Source organism: Crocuta crocuta, unplaced genomic scaffold, assembly GCF_008692635.1.
Source record: "Crocuta crocuta isolate KB4526 unplaced genomic scaffold, BGI_CrCroc_1.0 scaffold211, whole genome shotgun sequence".
NCBI lineage: Eukaryota > Metazoa > Chordata > Mammalia > Carnivora > Hyaenidae > Crocuta > Crocuta crocuta.
The window spans coordinates 788,656-806,382 of record NW_027527939.1 but is presented as its reverse complement, the minus strand read 5'-3'; the positions used below and the strand labels follow the sequence as shown (position 1 = coordinate 806,382).

At 43.0% G+C, this 17,727-nt stretch overlaps 1 protein-coding gene across 1 annotated transcript in view; it reads left to right on the top strand.

Moving 5' to 3' along the window:
* The window catches only part of GRIN3A (glutamate ionotropic receptor NMDA type subunit 3A), a 164,925-nt gene that overhangs the window by 121,411 nt on the left and 25,787 nt on the right, over nucleotides 1-17,727 (top strand). Inside the window, exon 6 of the mRNA XM_077752250.1 lies at nucleotides 1,751-1,902. Within this exon, the coding sequence (XP_077608376.1) occupies nucleotides 1,751-1,902 (152 nt within the window). The remainder of the gene's footprint in view (nucleotides 1-1,750; nucleotides 1,903-17,727) is intronic.

The window sequence follows — 17,727 nt, the reverse complement described above, 5'->3', positions numbered from 1 at the left end:
CCTTTAATTTATCTTCCTCAATCATCCTGAGGGCAAAACATCTTTTTTTGACCCTGCTGTCCAATAGTTAAAGACAAAATGTAGTTAATTAGCTTTTTCACATGGTTCATCAACAGCAAATTAATAGTTTGGAAGGGAAGTAAAACCACACAGAGTGAGAATACAGAGTCCACGCCGATTAATGAAACTCTGACAACACATTACATCCACCTCCGTGCTCCTCCTTCATCCTTCCCTCTGCCTCTCTTGCTTTAAATAACCACTATCCTGGGTATTCAGCTTATCATTTCCTTGATTTCTTTTCTAACTATACTTTTGTCACATACATATGAATTCCTAAACATAGATTGTTTTGTTGTGAACATGTTTACATTTACACAATGGACTCATGCTGGAATCTTTTGGGGCTGATCTTTCTTACAGTACTGCTAGGAGTCATCAGTATTATCCCATGTAGTTCTAGTTCATATGTTTCACACTATATAATATTATAGTTGTGTGAATCTTACCCAATTTATTTATCCATTCTCTTGTCAAAGACCATTTGCAGGGGGCACCTGGGTGGTTCAGTCATTTAAGCGTCTGACTTCTGCTCAGGTCATGATCTCACAGTTCGTGAGTTAAAGTCCCACATCAGGCTCTCTTCTGTCAGCACGGAGTCCACTTTGGATCCTCTGTCTCCCTCTCTCTCTCTCCCTCTCTCTCTGCTCTTCCCCACTCTCGATCACTCTCTCTCTCAAAAATAAATAAATATTTTTTAAAAAGAACATTTGGGTTGTTTCCAGTTTTTGCTATTATGAACAGTGCCTCTAAGAACATTCTGCTACCTATTCCCTGGTGTGGCTGTGGAGGAGCTCTTTAGGAATGTGCTTAAAATTGCTCATTTAGAGCATGTACATGTTTAACTATACAAAATAATAACAAACTGTTTTCCAAAGTGGTTATATCTATGTGTATTCACAGAAGCAATGTGTAAGTGAACTTATTGATCTACATCTTTTCCAACACTTGGTATTTACCAGAATCTCTTTTTTTTTGACATATTTTTGTGGATGTTTTCATTTTCATGCTATATTGTATGTTTATATGGTCTCATTATTAATAAACAAAATAAAGGGTCATGCATGACCAATGATAAGAAAATGCCATAAACTAGAGATTATAATTAATCCAATTTTCTGTGTTTAAGGTTCAGAGGAGGGGTTTTGGAGAGGTGGATAGGGAATCTTAGCCCTGGTAAAGACCTCAATGATAGCTTCCCAAATTACCTTGAAGGGTGGGGGTGCTTGGGTGGCTCAGTCGGTTCAGCATCCGACTTTGGCTCAGGTCATGATCTCACAGTTCATGAGTTTGAGCCCCACGTCAGGCCAGAGCCTGCTGACAGCTCAGAGCCTGGAGCCTGCTTCGGATTCTGTGTCACTGTCTCTCTCTGCCCCTCTCCTGTTCTCTCTTTCAAAAATAAATAACATTAAAAAAATTACCTTAAAGGGAAGCGCAGAAGGCCTTGGAATACAATGTGCCACTAGGACACAGTGTACAGCCCATTCCTCTCCTTTCTGGACTCTTCTCAGAAAGGCAGCAGATACAAGGTAATCATACCTTGGACATCTCTGAGTCCTTTGAAGGAAAGATGGTGAAAGCTCACCCTACCCTTGTTAACAGATCCGATGGCAATATCACACAAGTGTGGTGGCAGCCTCTGAGGAACCTCTCAGGTGAAAAGCTGATCTGAGGTTATATTTTCTTCTAGGATATGGCATTGGTCTCCCACCCAACTCTCCACTGACCTCCAACATATCCGAGCTAATCAGTCAGTACAAGTCACATGGGTTCATGGATGTGTTGCATGACAAGTGGTACAAGGTGGTTCCCTGTGGAAAGAGAAGCTTTGCTGTCACTGAGGTAAGGAAGACGTGCTGATAATGTTGATGCTTTGTATACTTCACTTTGAAGAATATGGAGAAATGCTGTTACATGTATCTTGTGGTCAATAAAGCAGGCCATTACATCTACTGAAACTCACCATGATATTTGGATTACTCTCAACTTCACTTCAAGAGTGCCCATTCCTGTAGGAATTTGCAATAAGACAAGTTTGTCTTGGATTTAAGTGTGATGCGATTTTGATGAGTAAATGTCTGAATTTTCTTTTTTTTCTATATGCCATATTCTCAAGTGCAGAAGAAATGCTGTTCAAATTACAGCAATAGTATCTGAGATTCTCATTAACAGTGTTCAGTTTAAGTGTTAATTGCTGGTCACGATGTGGACTTCAGAATATCCTTCAAGATCGAATCAAAGCCAATTTCCCAGTAGTCCAAAGATGAATCCTTTGTGGGTTTATAAAAATAGACATACTTTACCCAGTAATTCTTAGATTACTGAATCATAGATTTTTTAAAGTGAAAACAGCCAATACCTTTCTTTTATAGATGGAAACTAATACCCAGAGGTCCTAAGTGATTTGCTCAAGGCAAATAAATAGTCAGAATCTACATCTTTCTGTTGAAATGATCTGCCTTTACAGTGTAATGAGAAAGAAGCCATCAAAGTGAATAATTAAGATAGGAGACTAAAAGATATAACAAGAACCATTGGTTCAAGTNCAGGAACTATAACCAACAATACAACAATAATGGGTTCGAATAGCTTCTATTTGCCAACAACTCCCAAATTTGTATTTCTACACAGACTCTTCTGAACTCCAGATCCATATGTCTACCTTCCCGTTTGACAGCTTCACTTGGATATCCTACAGGCACCTCACATTTAACTTGTCAAAAACCAAACCCTTGATCTTCTCTCCTAAATCTGCTTTTCCTCCTGCACTTCACATCTTGGGTAATGGTGCCTCTGTTCATTCAGTTACTCATTCCAGAAACTGCCAAGGATCCTTAATGCCTCCCACATGTCACCTTCTGCATCTATCAACAAGCCATAGTTTTTCCTCCTATAAAATATGTCTCAAGTATGTCTGTTTATTGCCATCTTCACTGTCATTGCTCTAGTTCAAGCCATCATCCCTCATCTGGGCCCCTGCAAAAGTCTCCTAACTGCTCTCTGTTTTCATGTCTGCCTTTCTCCAATTTGTTCTCCATGATGCAGATCACTCTGACTTAGAAGCCTGCACTGGCCTCCCATGTTAACTAGGGAACAGTCTGAAGCGCAGAACATGGCCTACAATGCCCTGTGAGACTTGATCCTGCCTACAGCTTCAGCCTCGTCTCGTGCCACTTTCCCCTGGTTCACTGCAGCCCCACCACAATGGCCATTTTAGATAGAGATACGCCAGTGGCTTCCATGCCTTGGCATCTCAGCACATGCTGTTGCATCCTCCTTCCCTAATGCTCTTACGCCTGACATTTACCAGCTAATGCCTTCTCATTATAAACTCCCAGCTGAAATCTTGCTTCTCCAGAACCTGCCCATAATCCCTGTGCCAGTCTGAGTCATATCTTTCTTTTTAACCTCCTATTATATCTCATTGAGAAAATGGTCATAGAGCAAAGATTTAAAGGAAGCAAAGAGGAAAATGGGAAGCTAGGGAACTAGCATGTTCTGTTTTTTACTATATGACAAAACCTGTATTAGGGACATTAATTCATTGGTTCTCACTACACCCCTGTTAGGCAGGCATTTTTATCATTATTTGGAGAGGTTTGCATGGCTTTTTCTAAACGAAGTAAAATTGGGCTGATACTGGTCAGAAAGCAAACAAACCAGTTGCTTAAACTGTGCAAAGCAGCAATTCATTTGGCATTTCTACCATTTGCTGTGACCATGGTTAACTCATGCCAAAATTTCCAAGTTGATTTCCAAAGTTGATTCCAAAGTGATTCAAAGTACAGGGCTCTGCAGACTCAGAACCTAACCCCCTAGGCACATAGAGGGGAACATCCTTCTGGAGACTAACATAAATCTATGTATTCCTGTATGAAAAGAGCGACCACAAAGCATGATAAATTTGATGCCATGTATTTCTGGACTTGTATCCTGACTCTACCAATTAACAACTGAAGGACTTAACTGCTATTAAGTCTCATTTTTCTCATCCATGAATGAACATGATAAAACCTGCCTTGCTATTTTGTTCTGAAAAAAGGAGATCATTTATGGAAAGATGCTTGACACAGGGGCACCTGGATGGCTCTCTCTCTCTCTCCACCCCCCTTCCCTACCTCCCAAAATAAATAAATAAATAAACTTAAAAAAAAAAAAACCTGACACAAAAGGTATTAAATCATGGAAGTATTTATAGTTTCTCTCCCTCCATCAGGAGCATTTCCTGAGGTTCAGATGGCTTCGGGTATCTTCCTACAGCTTTTTTAAGAAGTGAGGAAAACTTCCCTGAAGACCCTCACTAGATTCTCTCTTATTTCATTGGCCAAAATCATCATGATGGAGGAGAATGAAATCATGATGGATTAGACCAACCGTGACTCATCTCCTAGGACTGATGATGGGGCAGCTCCCCTTGAAATACATGGTCACAAAGGAAGATCTAAACAACAGCAGCATTCCCTTAGGAAGAGGGCACAGGAGAATGGATGCTGAGAAAGCAATCCCTCACCTATTCTACAGCCACTCTATGAATGGAAAAGTTGCTTCCTCTCTCATCCCAACCACTTCTCATCTCTACAGGGAAGTGCTTGGGTTTTATCATCTGTAAGAGCCCTCCCAGCTTTGATCCAGAAGATCATCTGGAGATATATTCTTTACAGTACAGCATAATCGTTCAAAACATGGGCTTCAGAGACCATTCTGGATTTGAACACTATCAGCTCTGTAATACAGGACATGTTACTTGGCCATTCTGAGCCTCAGCTTCTGCAAACTGGTGATGGTAATATCTACTTTATAGGATTATGATGAAAATTAGGTGGATAATGCAGGTCAAATACCGAGCTTATGCCCAAATACGGTAGCCACCAGGTCACTCATGTTGTTAAGGATTTTGAGGTTTCTCTATAAATATTCCAGGATTTTATGGATTTATCAATAATTTTGTACAAAGCCAAAATAAGTATGGACAAGTAAGAAGACAGATTTTGAATAACAAATAATCAGCAGAAGCCATAACCCATTCAGATGATGCATACAAAATACACTGAATTCTTTTTTCAAGCCATGGTTTTTTTTACCAGGCCAAATTCAGGCGAGAGGCATTTGGGAAATTCTGGATGCAGTGAACTAGAAGCAGTTGGATAAGAGACTGACATCAGGATCAAATTATGGTTGTTAAGACCACCCCAGGCCCTCCTTCCTGGTCAGCTGAATTTGGAAGGGGGAGAGAGGTAGGAATGAGGAGAATGGAAGGGAAGCGGATCCTTAATTGGAACCCCAGAGACAGAAGAAAAAAAAAAAAAAAAGAAGAAGGATATTCTGTGTGTGTAGAGGTAAGAAGGCTGACCCCAGCCTTGGGGAATGTTCTGGGGCTCTTTCTTCTCAGGCATTGTGCTCTGCACTGTGGCGCATCCTGCTCTGTGCAGTAAGAACCACCTCATGATGGTGCTCCCATGTGTGCATTTAAACAGCAGTGCATGTCCTTGTGAACCAGCCGGCATGTTTGTCTTGAACAACCCAACACAGCACTTCAGGATGGCTCCCTCACCGAACCTAACGGTAGAATATAATTAAATGAAACTGGTCTTCCATTGGCTGAGCATGGGCTCCTCCATGAAGCCTGCTGGATTTCCCTTGGCTCAATCCATGAGTTTCTGCCTCCTTTTTTTTTTTTTTAAAAGCTTTCTCCCAGAAAAGGTCAGAAGAAGGAAGCATTTATGCGATTGCTTTCCCTACCATCCCTTGTGCCTCAAATGCCATCCATGGGTGGGCTGTGATAGTGTAGAGAAACCAGGACTGGCCCTGAAATCGGCCAAGCCACATTGGAAGCCTGCCTCTGCTGTCGACTTGCTTTGGGCAAAGCACCAACTCACCTCAGTCTCAGCTTCTTCCTGTCGTCAGGGGCTTCTTGTGTGGAGCGAATAAAAGAGTGGCTTAATGAACGTGTCCCACCTCCTTCAGCCTCCAGGGGGAGGAGTTCAGGGCACCGTGCAGCAGGAGCAGTTATGTTCTAGAGGGACCTCTCCTCACAGGTGCCTTGAGGAGGACATTCCTCTGTTTATCTCTGGCCCGACTCCCCGTTTTCCATGTCCAGTCCTTGTCTACATATGTTGCCACAGAGTAATTAAACACCCTTTCACTCTGAAAAAAAATCCCACTTTGGCTAATAAGTGATATGGTCGCCTAGTAACACTATATGAAAGATGCTTTTTCTTCTTATTTCTGGGAATTGGACATTAGTACTTCATCCCCGGTGAGAACCTTGATCTATGTATCTCTCATCCCTTGGCAACCCCAGAGCTGTCTAGCTGCAGTCTCTCTAGAGGATAAACTCAGTTTTTTTTTTAATTTCAGGGCTTTATCTGGTCCCCCAGAGTCACCTAGAAAATTGCAGGTCCAATTCTGCCGACCAGACTCTGGCAGTTCTCAAAGAGGAATTTTAAATTGGCCTCAGATGTTTCTTCACGATGCTCCTAGCACGGCTGTGCTTACGCCCACAGTAGACTTATTGTCCGTCAGCTCCACTGGGGAAAACATATGGCAGACTCTAAAATTCCTCCATTTTCCTTTGACTCAGCAAAAAAAATGTAATTTTTTTTTTGGTAACGTCACTGAGTGAATTTAGAGTTCCAGGCCAACAGTTTTGTAAAATCTGGTATTTGCAAACTAGGGAAAGGACGGCAGCAGATCACTGTTTAGCAAACTCCCAAAATTCTCCAAGAAATTATTAAGATGTATAATGATACCTTTTTTTCTTTTGAGAGAAAGAGAATGAGAGAGAGAGATTCAGCAGAGGAGGGGAGGGAGAGGGAGGGTACAGAAGATCCGAAGCGGATTCTCACAGAGTCCAATGCAGGGCTCAAACCCACAAACCACAAAATCATGACCTGAGTCAAAGTCAGATGCTTACCTGACTGAGCCACCCAGGCACCCAATAATACTTTTTTTTTTTAAGTCTCTTTTATATAATGGATTGAGTAAATAATTGATTGAACTTTTAACCAACTGAGAATAGTAAAGAAGCAAAAGGAAATAGTGATCTTGGCAGAGAATGGATAGCACACTCAGTCCAAGCAAGTTTTCAAGAAAACATTTGCAAAGGTATGGGTTAAGGAAACCAACAGAAATAGTAGTGTCCCATAGCAGGTAAGGTGAAGGAGTCATTATCACATCTAGGCTCAAGGGAAAAAATGGAGAAAGCCATTTCTAGAACCCAGGAGTAAGGGATAGAAGAGGGCTTTCTAGGGGGCGCCTGGGTGGCTCAGTCAGTTGAGCATCCGACTTTGTCTCAGGTTATGATCCGCCTCAGGCTCTGTGCTGACAGTTCTGAACCTGGAGCCTGCTTCAGATTCTGTGTCTCCCTTTCCCTCTGCCTCTTCCCTGCTTGTGCTCTGTCTCTCAAAAATAAATAAACATTAAAAAGAAGTAGAAGAAGAGGGCTTTCTAACAAGAGCATAGCCTCTGGTGAGGGACATAACCAGCCCATGGTGACCTGGCTGGGAGAAGGCCAGAGAATAAACACTTGACCTCAGTTTCCTCCCACCTTCTCATTCTCCACCACAGCCTTAGGTCAAGGGAGCCTGTCAATGTGGTCCACAGAGGACCTCCCCAGGGCACAAAGCTCAATGGGAAAAGGTGGAGAGTGGATCTGGAAGGGCAGAAGAATGTAGAGCACAGCCCCTGGTGTAGGTGAAGGTGGGGATGGGACAGCTAGAGGAAACTGCCCGCAGCCTGACCATCTGAGAATGTGTAGCTTCTGTACCAGAACACGGAGGTCCAGGCCACAGGGAGACAGCTCATGCCTTGCCCTGGTCAGAAAGGAGAGAGTACAACCAGGTCCACTGGAACAATAGTGATCTTGGGAACCAGACCATCCTAGCTCTACCATTCCTATGAGGAGGCAGCTTTATGCCTGGAAAAGTTACGTAACATCTCTCAACCTCGGCTGAAGTCCTATCTTCCTGGATTGTTACAAGGTTTTCTGCCTCTGAATCCAGGTGTCTCCTTGTGTTGTTATTGAGTACTGCGGGAAACAAATACACACTAAGCAGGAAGTTGGACGTTGCCATGAAAAGTGTTCCATCTCGGGATCTCAGACCTTGATTACATGGTGTAAGGAAAAGGAGAAGTAAATTTTGGAGCAGTCTAAAAGTAAACCATTGTACTTTTCGGTGTTTCTTAATACCAAGGAAAGTGCACGATAAGAAACTGGGCACCATTCCATCCCTGAGCTCATCCTCAACTTGACCTTCACTGCATCCCTGAAATTTCTCCATCCATGGCCTCCCCAATCCTGAACTTCATCTACTAAGGGATGAAGCCATTGGGCAGGGATGAAGTGAGATGTCTGTTAAGCTGATAATTAGGTAATTTCTTAAAGTTGAATTTGAATGGTTTGTTTTCAGGATCACTGTAGAGGTGCAAATGTAAAAATAACTGTGGTTTTGAAATATCTACATCAACAAGGCCCATCAAAACATTAGAAACAAAAACTACCTAACCTCTCTGAGTTTCCTCTGCTAAATGGAGAGAACAGTATTTGATGCTTCTGGCTTGGTGTAAGGAGCAGAGATGATATACATAAAAGTGCCTGACGTCCACAAAAGTAGGTGCCGAATGAACAGTAGTTGGCATATTTGTCTTGAGTCTGCCATGAACCAACTGAGTGACCTTGAGCAAATCACTTAAGTTCTCTTAAGCTTGTTTCTTCACCTTAGATTGAGCTATGTAGCGTGTCCAGCTTAGAGAATGCTGTGGTTCTCAAGCTGATACATTTAGAGGGATCTTGACCTAACTAGCTGAGGCTATGAGTCCTAGGAGAAGGGCAGTGAACGGACTGGCCTCCAGTCTGGGCTCTCTGTCTCTGACCACCACCCCAGCCCACCAAAATGTGCATCCCATGTAAAACCTTCTAATTTTGTTCACGGAGAAAACGGAGTTTTCTCGTGACAGACACTTTCTTCCCTCCGATAATTTTGGGGTGGGGGAGGAGGAAAGCGTTAGTCAACTATACACTGAAACCCAAACAAATCACACAGATCACATCAAGAAGCTTCAATGCTGGGGCACCTAGGTGGCTCAGTTGGTTAAGTGTCCCAACTTTTTTAAAATTTGTTTAAGTTTATTTATTTATTTTGAGAGAGACAGAGAGAGTGAGAAGGGAAGGGAGAGAGAATCCCAAGGAGGCTCTGCACTATCAATGTGGAGCCTGATCTGGGGCTTGAACTCACAAACTGTGAGATCATGACCTGAGCCAAAACCAAGAGTCAGACACTTAACCGACTGAGCCACCCAGGTGCCCCAAATGTCCCAACTCTTCATTTCATCTCATGGTCAGGCATCAGACTCTGTGCTGACAGTGCAGAGCCTCCTTGGGATTCTTTCTCTCCATCTCTTTCTGTCCCCTCCCCTGATCACACTCTCTCTCTCTCAAAATAAATAAACACTTAAAAAAAAAAAAAAAAAAAAAGAAGCTTCGATACCGGTCAATTTTCTTTCCAATTTATCTTTTAAAACCCAAAGGAGATAGTATGGGGGTGGGGGAGGGGTGAGTTTCCATGCAGTCTTTTCTGCTCTTGACAACTAGGTCACATCTCAACAGCCTCCTGCCCCTCTCATCCCTACCCCTTCCTTCTTCAATTTAAAATGTCACTGCTATTCAACCTGATGAAAGTTATGGCAAGGCAAGGAGAGTTAATGACTGTAGATTGCTTTAAATTGAAAACCCGTGTATGTCGGGAGCCACCTTGACAGCTGAGTGCTTCCCTTGGAATAGCCTAAGTAATTAAGTTTAATATTTAAGCCAAGCATAAGGTCAGATGGAACCTATCCAGGTAGTACTTTCTGGAAACCTGAAGAAGCATAAAGCCGTACGTGTGTCCTTTTATGATATGGAGTGGAATCGCACATGAAGGAAGGGAGGCCAATCTCAGAAAGGCCTCACTTCCTTTTACTCTGCTACCAGAACAGATTTATCCATCCATCCATCCGTCCATCCAGCCATTCATCAGCAAACATGTACTGAACTCCCGTGTGCCAGCCCTGAACCACGTGCAGCTGATGCAGAGGTGACTCCAGAACTCACAGGGAGACAGACCTGTGAACAAATGCCCTACACCAGACAGTCACAGGGACAGAGGAAGGAGATATAAGATAGGTAACACAGGCAAGCCTGTGAATCACTCATGGAAGAGGAAGAAGGAATCAGAGAAGGCTTCCTGGAGGAGGTAACCCCTGTAGGGGGAGGAACCTTCCAGTCTGAGCACGAGCAAGGCACTGAGGCCTGGAAAAGCAATGCAGCTTGGCCCCATCCCCCAGAGACACTGCACCCCATCGTGCTGGATGGACCCAACTTTATACCCTGTTAGTGGTGCCCTTCTCAGGGATTCTGAAATATAGTCACCTTTCCTTGTGTTCTGCCTCATAGCCTCCTGATTACCTCCACAAGGGCAGGGGCATCTTTTTAAATCTCCATATGGAAGGCAATTTGAAATAACTGAAAGAATTTCAGCTCCAAACGTAGACATACTGAGATTTGACACCCCGCTCCATCACCATGGGTCCGTGCAAGCCATGTAACTTCTAAAACTTCAGATCCTGGGCACCTGGGTGGCTCAGTCGGTTGGGCATCTGACTTCAGCTCAGGTCATGATCTCAGGGTTCGTGAGTTCAACCCCACATCGGGCTCTGTGCTGACAGCTTGGAGCCTGGAGCCTGCTTTGGATTCTGTGTCTCCCTCTCTCTTTGCCCCTCCCCCACTTGTGCACACGTGAGCTCGCGCTCTCTCTCTGTCTCAAAAATAAACATAAAAAAAAAAACCCACTTCAGATCCTTACCCCCAAATGGGATAGTAATAAGTACTTATAAGTAGTGAATATTTAATGAGCTATTTTAAGAAGAATACTTAGCTTGATAAAGGTTCCTTCCTCTTTCCCTAAGTATACATCTATGTATGCAGAAGAAAATATATTTGGTAAATAACAAGCACATGCAAGAAATTATAGTTGGTGAACCCTCCCTTTTGGACCCATCTCCAAAAAGGCAGTGTAAGAAGCAAGTATAAGCATCTTATAATTACAAGCATCTTATAATTCCAACATACTCTTTTATGTATTATTTACGTATGTTATAAAACTGAAGACTGTTTTAGTGGAGGACTTGAGGACTTTCTTCCAACTCAGCTTCTAGACTTGAGTGTGGAAACAAGAAGAGAGTTTATGCAGATCATTGGGATGCACTTAAATCAGGTTTTTAAACAAACAGCAGTAACTATTTTTCTTTAAATGTGGTCAATGGTATTTCAAAATCCGGGCTCTGGGCGGGCAGCCTGAAGACCCACAATCTCTCATGTTGTTTTCGACTCATGCCACATCATCACAAAGGTAGGGCTGTCTCTCCGTTGCTCTCTGCTTACAATACATGACAGTTTTGAATTTTACTACAAGGAAAACTAATTCTAGTGAGTGCCCTCTTCACCCTTGCTAATGATCAGGTAAACAGAGCTCATAGAATAAGGGTCTCTTCCTTTATATATCAGAGATGCTTGGGCATAAATTATACCTGGGACCAAATACCGTTAATAGTTTTTGCTTTTCCCCTGGTTACGTTCCATGGACTCATGAATATTTACAAATAATTATTTACTATGCAACCAAAAGGTATGAACAGTGCTTAAACTGATTAGAACTACTGTCAGAGACGGTCTTCCTTACACTTTTTAAGGTTTCTACACACTGAAATCTATAGGGGAATCATGAAACAGTACCTCTCCCTAATTATTCCCTGTGCTGAGTAGTTGCTTCCAGGCTCTAAAGATTCTGGCTTGGAAAAAAAACAGAAAGCTTGGAAATGTGTGAACATTGCCATCTAGTGGCTACAATGTGAAGTGTCACAAACTATCAGAAAAGCCATCTTTTTTGTTCCCAAGTCTAAGAATGTGAGATTGCATTCACATTTCCTCTGTCATATCCAAGGCCTCTGAAGACACTTTATCCCCATGCAGCTGTACGAGTTGGTGGAATTTCAGGACATGCTAGATGACAAAGCAGCATCGTTGGGGAGCCCTGGGACCCATAAAGGTGCCCCTCTTATCATACATTATAGATGGCTTCCCGATGTCTTAGCACAGGGCTGGTCAGCCGAAGAAGCCAGTACAATCACATCTGAAGCCTCACCTCTGCTTACTCCTATCTTTGTGTCCAGCAAGACTTCAAGCCTGGTGTTATGGGTTGAACTGTGTCCCCCGAAAAGACATGTTGAGATCCTAAAGAACTAACCCCCTGGTACCTCAGAACAAGTCCTGGTTTGGAAACAGGGTCACTGCAGACATGGTTAGTTAAATTGAGGTGTGGTCGTACTGTAGAAGCATGGCTCCTTAATGCAGTGTGACCGGTGCCCTTATAAGAAGACACTTCCTCTGTAGAGACAGACACAGGGAGAACACCATGACCATGAGGAAGAGTTGGATTCATGCAGCTGCACACCAAGGGATGTCAAAGATGGCCAGCAAAAGGCAGATGCTCGGACCACGCAAAGGAATCCTCTACAGCTCTCAGAGGGACCATGGTCCTGCTGACCTCTTGATTTCAGACTGCTAGTCTCCAGAACTGGGCAACCATCAACTTCTGCCTCAGCCCATGGTTAGTGATACTTTGCTGTGACAGCCGAGCAAACACACCTCGCCTTTCGCCTCCAGCGCCTCTTTCAGCCTAGCGCAAGCTCTCATTTCCCAGACCAGCACATGTAGTGGTCCCTGGTTGCTAGCTGCTCTCCTAGCTGCCGGTCTCCCATTTCCAGAATATAATTCTGAATCAGTCACTCTTCTGTGCTTTCAGTCACTCTTTCCATGTCCTATAGAAACCAAATGTTTTGGCCAAACATTCAAAACTCTTGTTGATCTGGTTCTGTCCATTTCCCTTTGATATTTTATTCAAGTACTTCAGCCACACCGCACAGGTTGCTGCTAACCCCACCCCTCCCTTTTCCAGTTGTGTGGTTAGGGTGCCTGTCCCTCTTGTCTTCACGGGGGCCAAACAATACTTCTTACAAAGAAAAGTCTTCCTCCATTTGTTCCCAGCAGGAATTATAGGAATTTGCCAACCATGTCTCAATTCTCTGAATTCTTATAGCTCTTAGCCCTACCTCTCTGATGACATCTTTCCTCTTCCATCTTGTGTTATAATTTAAGTATAACTCTAATGCCTCAGTTCACTTAGCAGTCAGTAAGCTTTGAGTAGGGACCATCCCTGAATGCCCTCAATGCTCTACATGGTGAAGAAGCATGATTGGATAAATGATGCCCTGTAAGGAATGATTGAATAAACACTGCACTTTCTTCAGTGTCTAGGGAATAGTCAGACATTTCTTCTCTTCCTCTAATACCATGCTCTCCTTTGACCTCCCTGTTCTGGCCACGGTGGCCTTTTTGAATGTCTCCTACTTGGTATGCTCCTCCTGCCCCAGGGCCTTTGCGTATGTAGCTCCTTCTTTCTGGAACACTCATCCCTGCCTAGAACATGTATTTTATTTCTTCTTGATATTTCAGCTCAATCACCACTTCTCCAATAAAGGTGTAGTTTATCTTTCTGACTAGATCGAATTCCTATTGTGTGAACTCCCCTGGCACCACAAATTCCTATTGTGTTACCTCTTACCTGCAGTACTCACTGCAGGTACCCCCTTTCACCTTTCTGGGCATGGTGATTTCGTTAATGTCCATTTTCCCTGCAAAACTGTAAGTTCCATAGGACAGAGACAGCTGGAAAATTATCTGCTTTGGGTCAGTATTGCATACCTGTCATATAGTAAATGTTCAATAAACATTCATGGAAAAAACAAATGATTAGTTGAGTATATCTGCACTTACATATATGTAAATAGTCTATTAAAAATTTCCAGGCAAACCTAATGGAGGCAATAATTATAACATCTATCATTTTTGTACCTGCTATATGCTAGACCTTGAGCCTAATTGTGCTCTATCTTATTTAATTCTGAATATGATGCTATGAGTTAGCAATCATTGTCCTTGCTTTACAGATGAGCAGTGATTCAAATAAGTAATTCTGCCCAAGATCACAGAGTTGTTCAATAGGAAAATGGTGATTGAAAGTCATTGCTCATATTAAACACCATTCCAGGATTTTTAAAAAAAATCAAACATAATACCCTGATCCTTTTGAATACACATGGTAAACATAAAAGACTGACCAGATAGTGCTACATCCTTGCAGTTATTCATAAAACTGTAGATTCTCAATCGCAAAGCTGTATATTTCTCAAGGGACTGTATCTTGTTCACCACAGAAGACCCATCAGCTGGTACAGGGCTTGGCACACAGTAGAGGTACTAAATGGATGTACTAAATGGATTTAAACTTGAAACAATGTCACATCCTTGTGAAAAATAAACACATATATCCAAAGCCAAACATCTGCTTTGGAGAAAGCAAATAAAGAAGTAAGAAACGGAAAGGAAAGGAGATAGGGTACCAAAGGTATTGAGCACCTAGTGTGCTTTGGCATGCTAATTTAGATGGCTTCTTGATTATTGTAGATGTTCTTTCACCTAAACCTACAATAACACTGTGACACCATTATATTATTCCTGCTGTTTGCAGATGAGAAATCTGATGCTCAGAAATGGTTTTCACCTCAGGGCTGAATGGTTCCACAGTCTATAATGATGGCCAGTATGGTGATTGGCAACATCACAGATGGGTGAAGGCTTCCAGGTCAAGGTCAACACCCACCTGAGAAGCTCCCAGAATAGCTGTGTGACATGGCTCAGAAACCCATTCTCCTGACTAACTTTGAAGACAAAGCCTTAAATGAGCCACAGGACTCCTCACTCCCATTTCTGTTGGTTTTATTTCCTAATGTCAGTTATTTTTGCACACGACCACCTCATAGTTCTTTACCTGAACTATTGAGGGGGAAAAAATGGCTTGCTGAAATGAAAGTGCCATCAGGCTCCTGATTTCTTCTAAAACAATCAGTCAACCCTTTTAATTTACTTACTGCAGGGAATGTCCAATGGTCCAGATCCCTCCACGGTAATAAACAGAAAGAGTAACAGTAGAAATGACTAAGGATAACGACCAGAGAAAATTGAAGCCATGGCACTGAGCCCCATAATAATGCTCTAGGACAGTGAAGCCATGGGGAACTCAACTGCACATTGACTAAAACCTAAGATTCAGCATGAGGTTACATCCTCTGCAAGGCAGGAGTAGGGCAATTCTTGGCTGCACGCTGAATTATTTCAGTGAAATGGTACCATCTTCCTGATACCGTCTGTTCAACCATTAGTGAATTCTTGTGACGGTACTTCTCTTATGTAACATTTCTATATGCACTCCCTCCTCTTCCTCTCAGAATAGCCTCATGCAGTGGAAGAGGCAGTTACAATTAAGATCACCATTGTACAGTTGAGGACACAGAGGCTGGAACCCTATTTAATGGCTCCTCTAAGGGCTCACAGCTAATTGGGGCCGAACAAAGACTGGAACTTGGTCTATTGAATTCTTATGCTCCTTCCACGGCTCCTCACTACCTTCTAAGAAAACACATAGAGGAATACACTTATTAAAAGTTTCCACACTAACAACTCCTTTCCAAGTGACGACCTCTAGGGGAAAATCAGTGAGGGTTCCGTGAGGGTGCTTGATGAGCCAGGGAGGTCGGTCACTGTGTTCCTCAGGCCTGTGACAGAAGGTGTGCAACCAGTCCTCGGGGAGTGTGCTGGGCGAGGAGCCAGGGCTGCTGCTGCTGCTAAAGTGTGAGAGCAGTGAGTGGCATACTGTAAAAGGCACACGAGCGTGCTCATCAAATGACATCCATACGTGTGAGTGCCCAGGCTGCCGCTGTTCTTTCTTTAGAACTTCATCTCAGCCAGCAGAGGAAATAGTACTGAAGTTAGTAATAATAATTATAATGATAATGCCCTATCATATTGACTAATATCAGCTTTAATCCTCATCCAGCTGTACAAAATGTATTATTAGCCCCATTTTACAGATGGAAAAACCAATGTTTTCAAGTTGTAAGGCCTTACTGCTACTAAGCGGGCAGTTTTCAGATCTGATGCTGGGTTGTTCTATTTTAGATTTTTTTTTTTCCCACCCCAACATGTTTCTTTCAGAGCTACTTAAATCAATCAGTTGGGAAAATAATTTAATAAGTTAAATATTTTAGACTAAAGACCATTTCTTTCCCCCTTAAACTCTCTAGATCTTGTGGTACGGTATCCATCCCATGGATTTGCCATGCAAGTTTAAGCATAGTTGCCTCTAGAATGATATTTTGGCTTAATGTAAAGCACAAAGGAAACACTAACACTTTTTAAGTGAGTGCCCCCTTCAGTTTGATTTGGCCGCCTGGGGTTCCTCCTAGTCCCTTTGAATCAAATTTGCTCTTGAATCATATTTATTTCTTTTGTATTTGGGGTAAGTGATGTGCTCCTAAAGGAAAAAAGGTATATAGGAAAGGAGGGGCAGCGTGTGAGATTAATCTTTAACAAAAAGGACAAATCCAGTTTAAGCAAAGGGAAGAGAGACCGTGTCAGGGCCACTGTCACTCTCAAAACATGCAAAAGGCTTCTCTGGGCACATTATAACTGTTCCCAAAGTGGTCTGCAGGACAGCCATCAGGCACCCAATCAACAAAGATGAAGACCAGTTACAAGATGAAGGATTCCAAGTAATAGGATGACAAAGGCTACATTCTTGGGAACTGTGTCTTCTTGAAAACTTGCCCTGACAGGGCACCTGGGTGGCTCAGTTGGTTAAGCGTCTGACTTCAGCTCAGGTCATGATCTCACGGTTCGTGGGTTCAAGCCCCACATCAGGCTCTGTGCTGACAGCTAGCTCAGAGCCTGGAGCCTGTTTCAGATTCTGTATCTCGCTCTCTCTCTCTGACCCTCCCCTGCTCACGCTGTCTCTCTTGCTCTCTCTCAGAAATAAATAAAACATTGAAAAAAAGAAAAAAGAAAAGAAAACTGCCCTGAATTCAGCATTGTGTGTATTCCTCAGGAGTATGTTACTGCTTATAAGTGATCCACGTGAGAAATTCTGTGTGACATCTGGGTGGGGTGATCTCTTACAAAGACCCTGAACCCCATGTCCTGAAAAAGGTCAGTGACCACTGTTCGAAGGATGTCAATTGTGGCTCCCCCTCCCCTGGGGAATTTAGGAAATATGTATAACATCAAGGCTTTGATGTATCACCTCATTTAGACCTTACATGAGGCTAGCATAAAGAGCCCATGACTGCAGTTCGCTCAGTCATTCGATATATACATTTATTAAGCACATACTGCCTGTCAGGCCCTGTGCTGGGGATACTGCCCTTTTGGAATTTACTTTTTTTTTTTAATGTTTTATTTATTTCTCAGAGAGAGAGACAGCGTGAGCAGGGGAGGATCAGAGAGAGAGGGAGACACAGACTCTGAAGCAGGCTCCAGGCTCTGAGCTGTCAGCACAGAGCCTGACGCGGGGCCCGAACCCACGAACCGTGAGATCATGACCTGAGACTAAGCGGGACGCTTAACAGACTGAGCCACCCAGGCGCCCCTGGAGTTTACTTCCTAAGGGAAAGAGAGGAAGTGAGAAGATAAGGGGGCTCGGGAGAAAAGCACGAGCGGCGGAGGGGAGGAAGGAGGGGTAG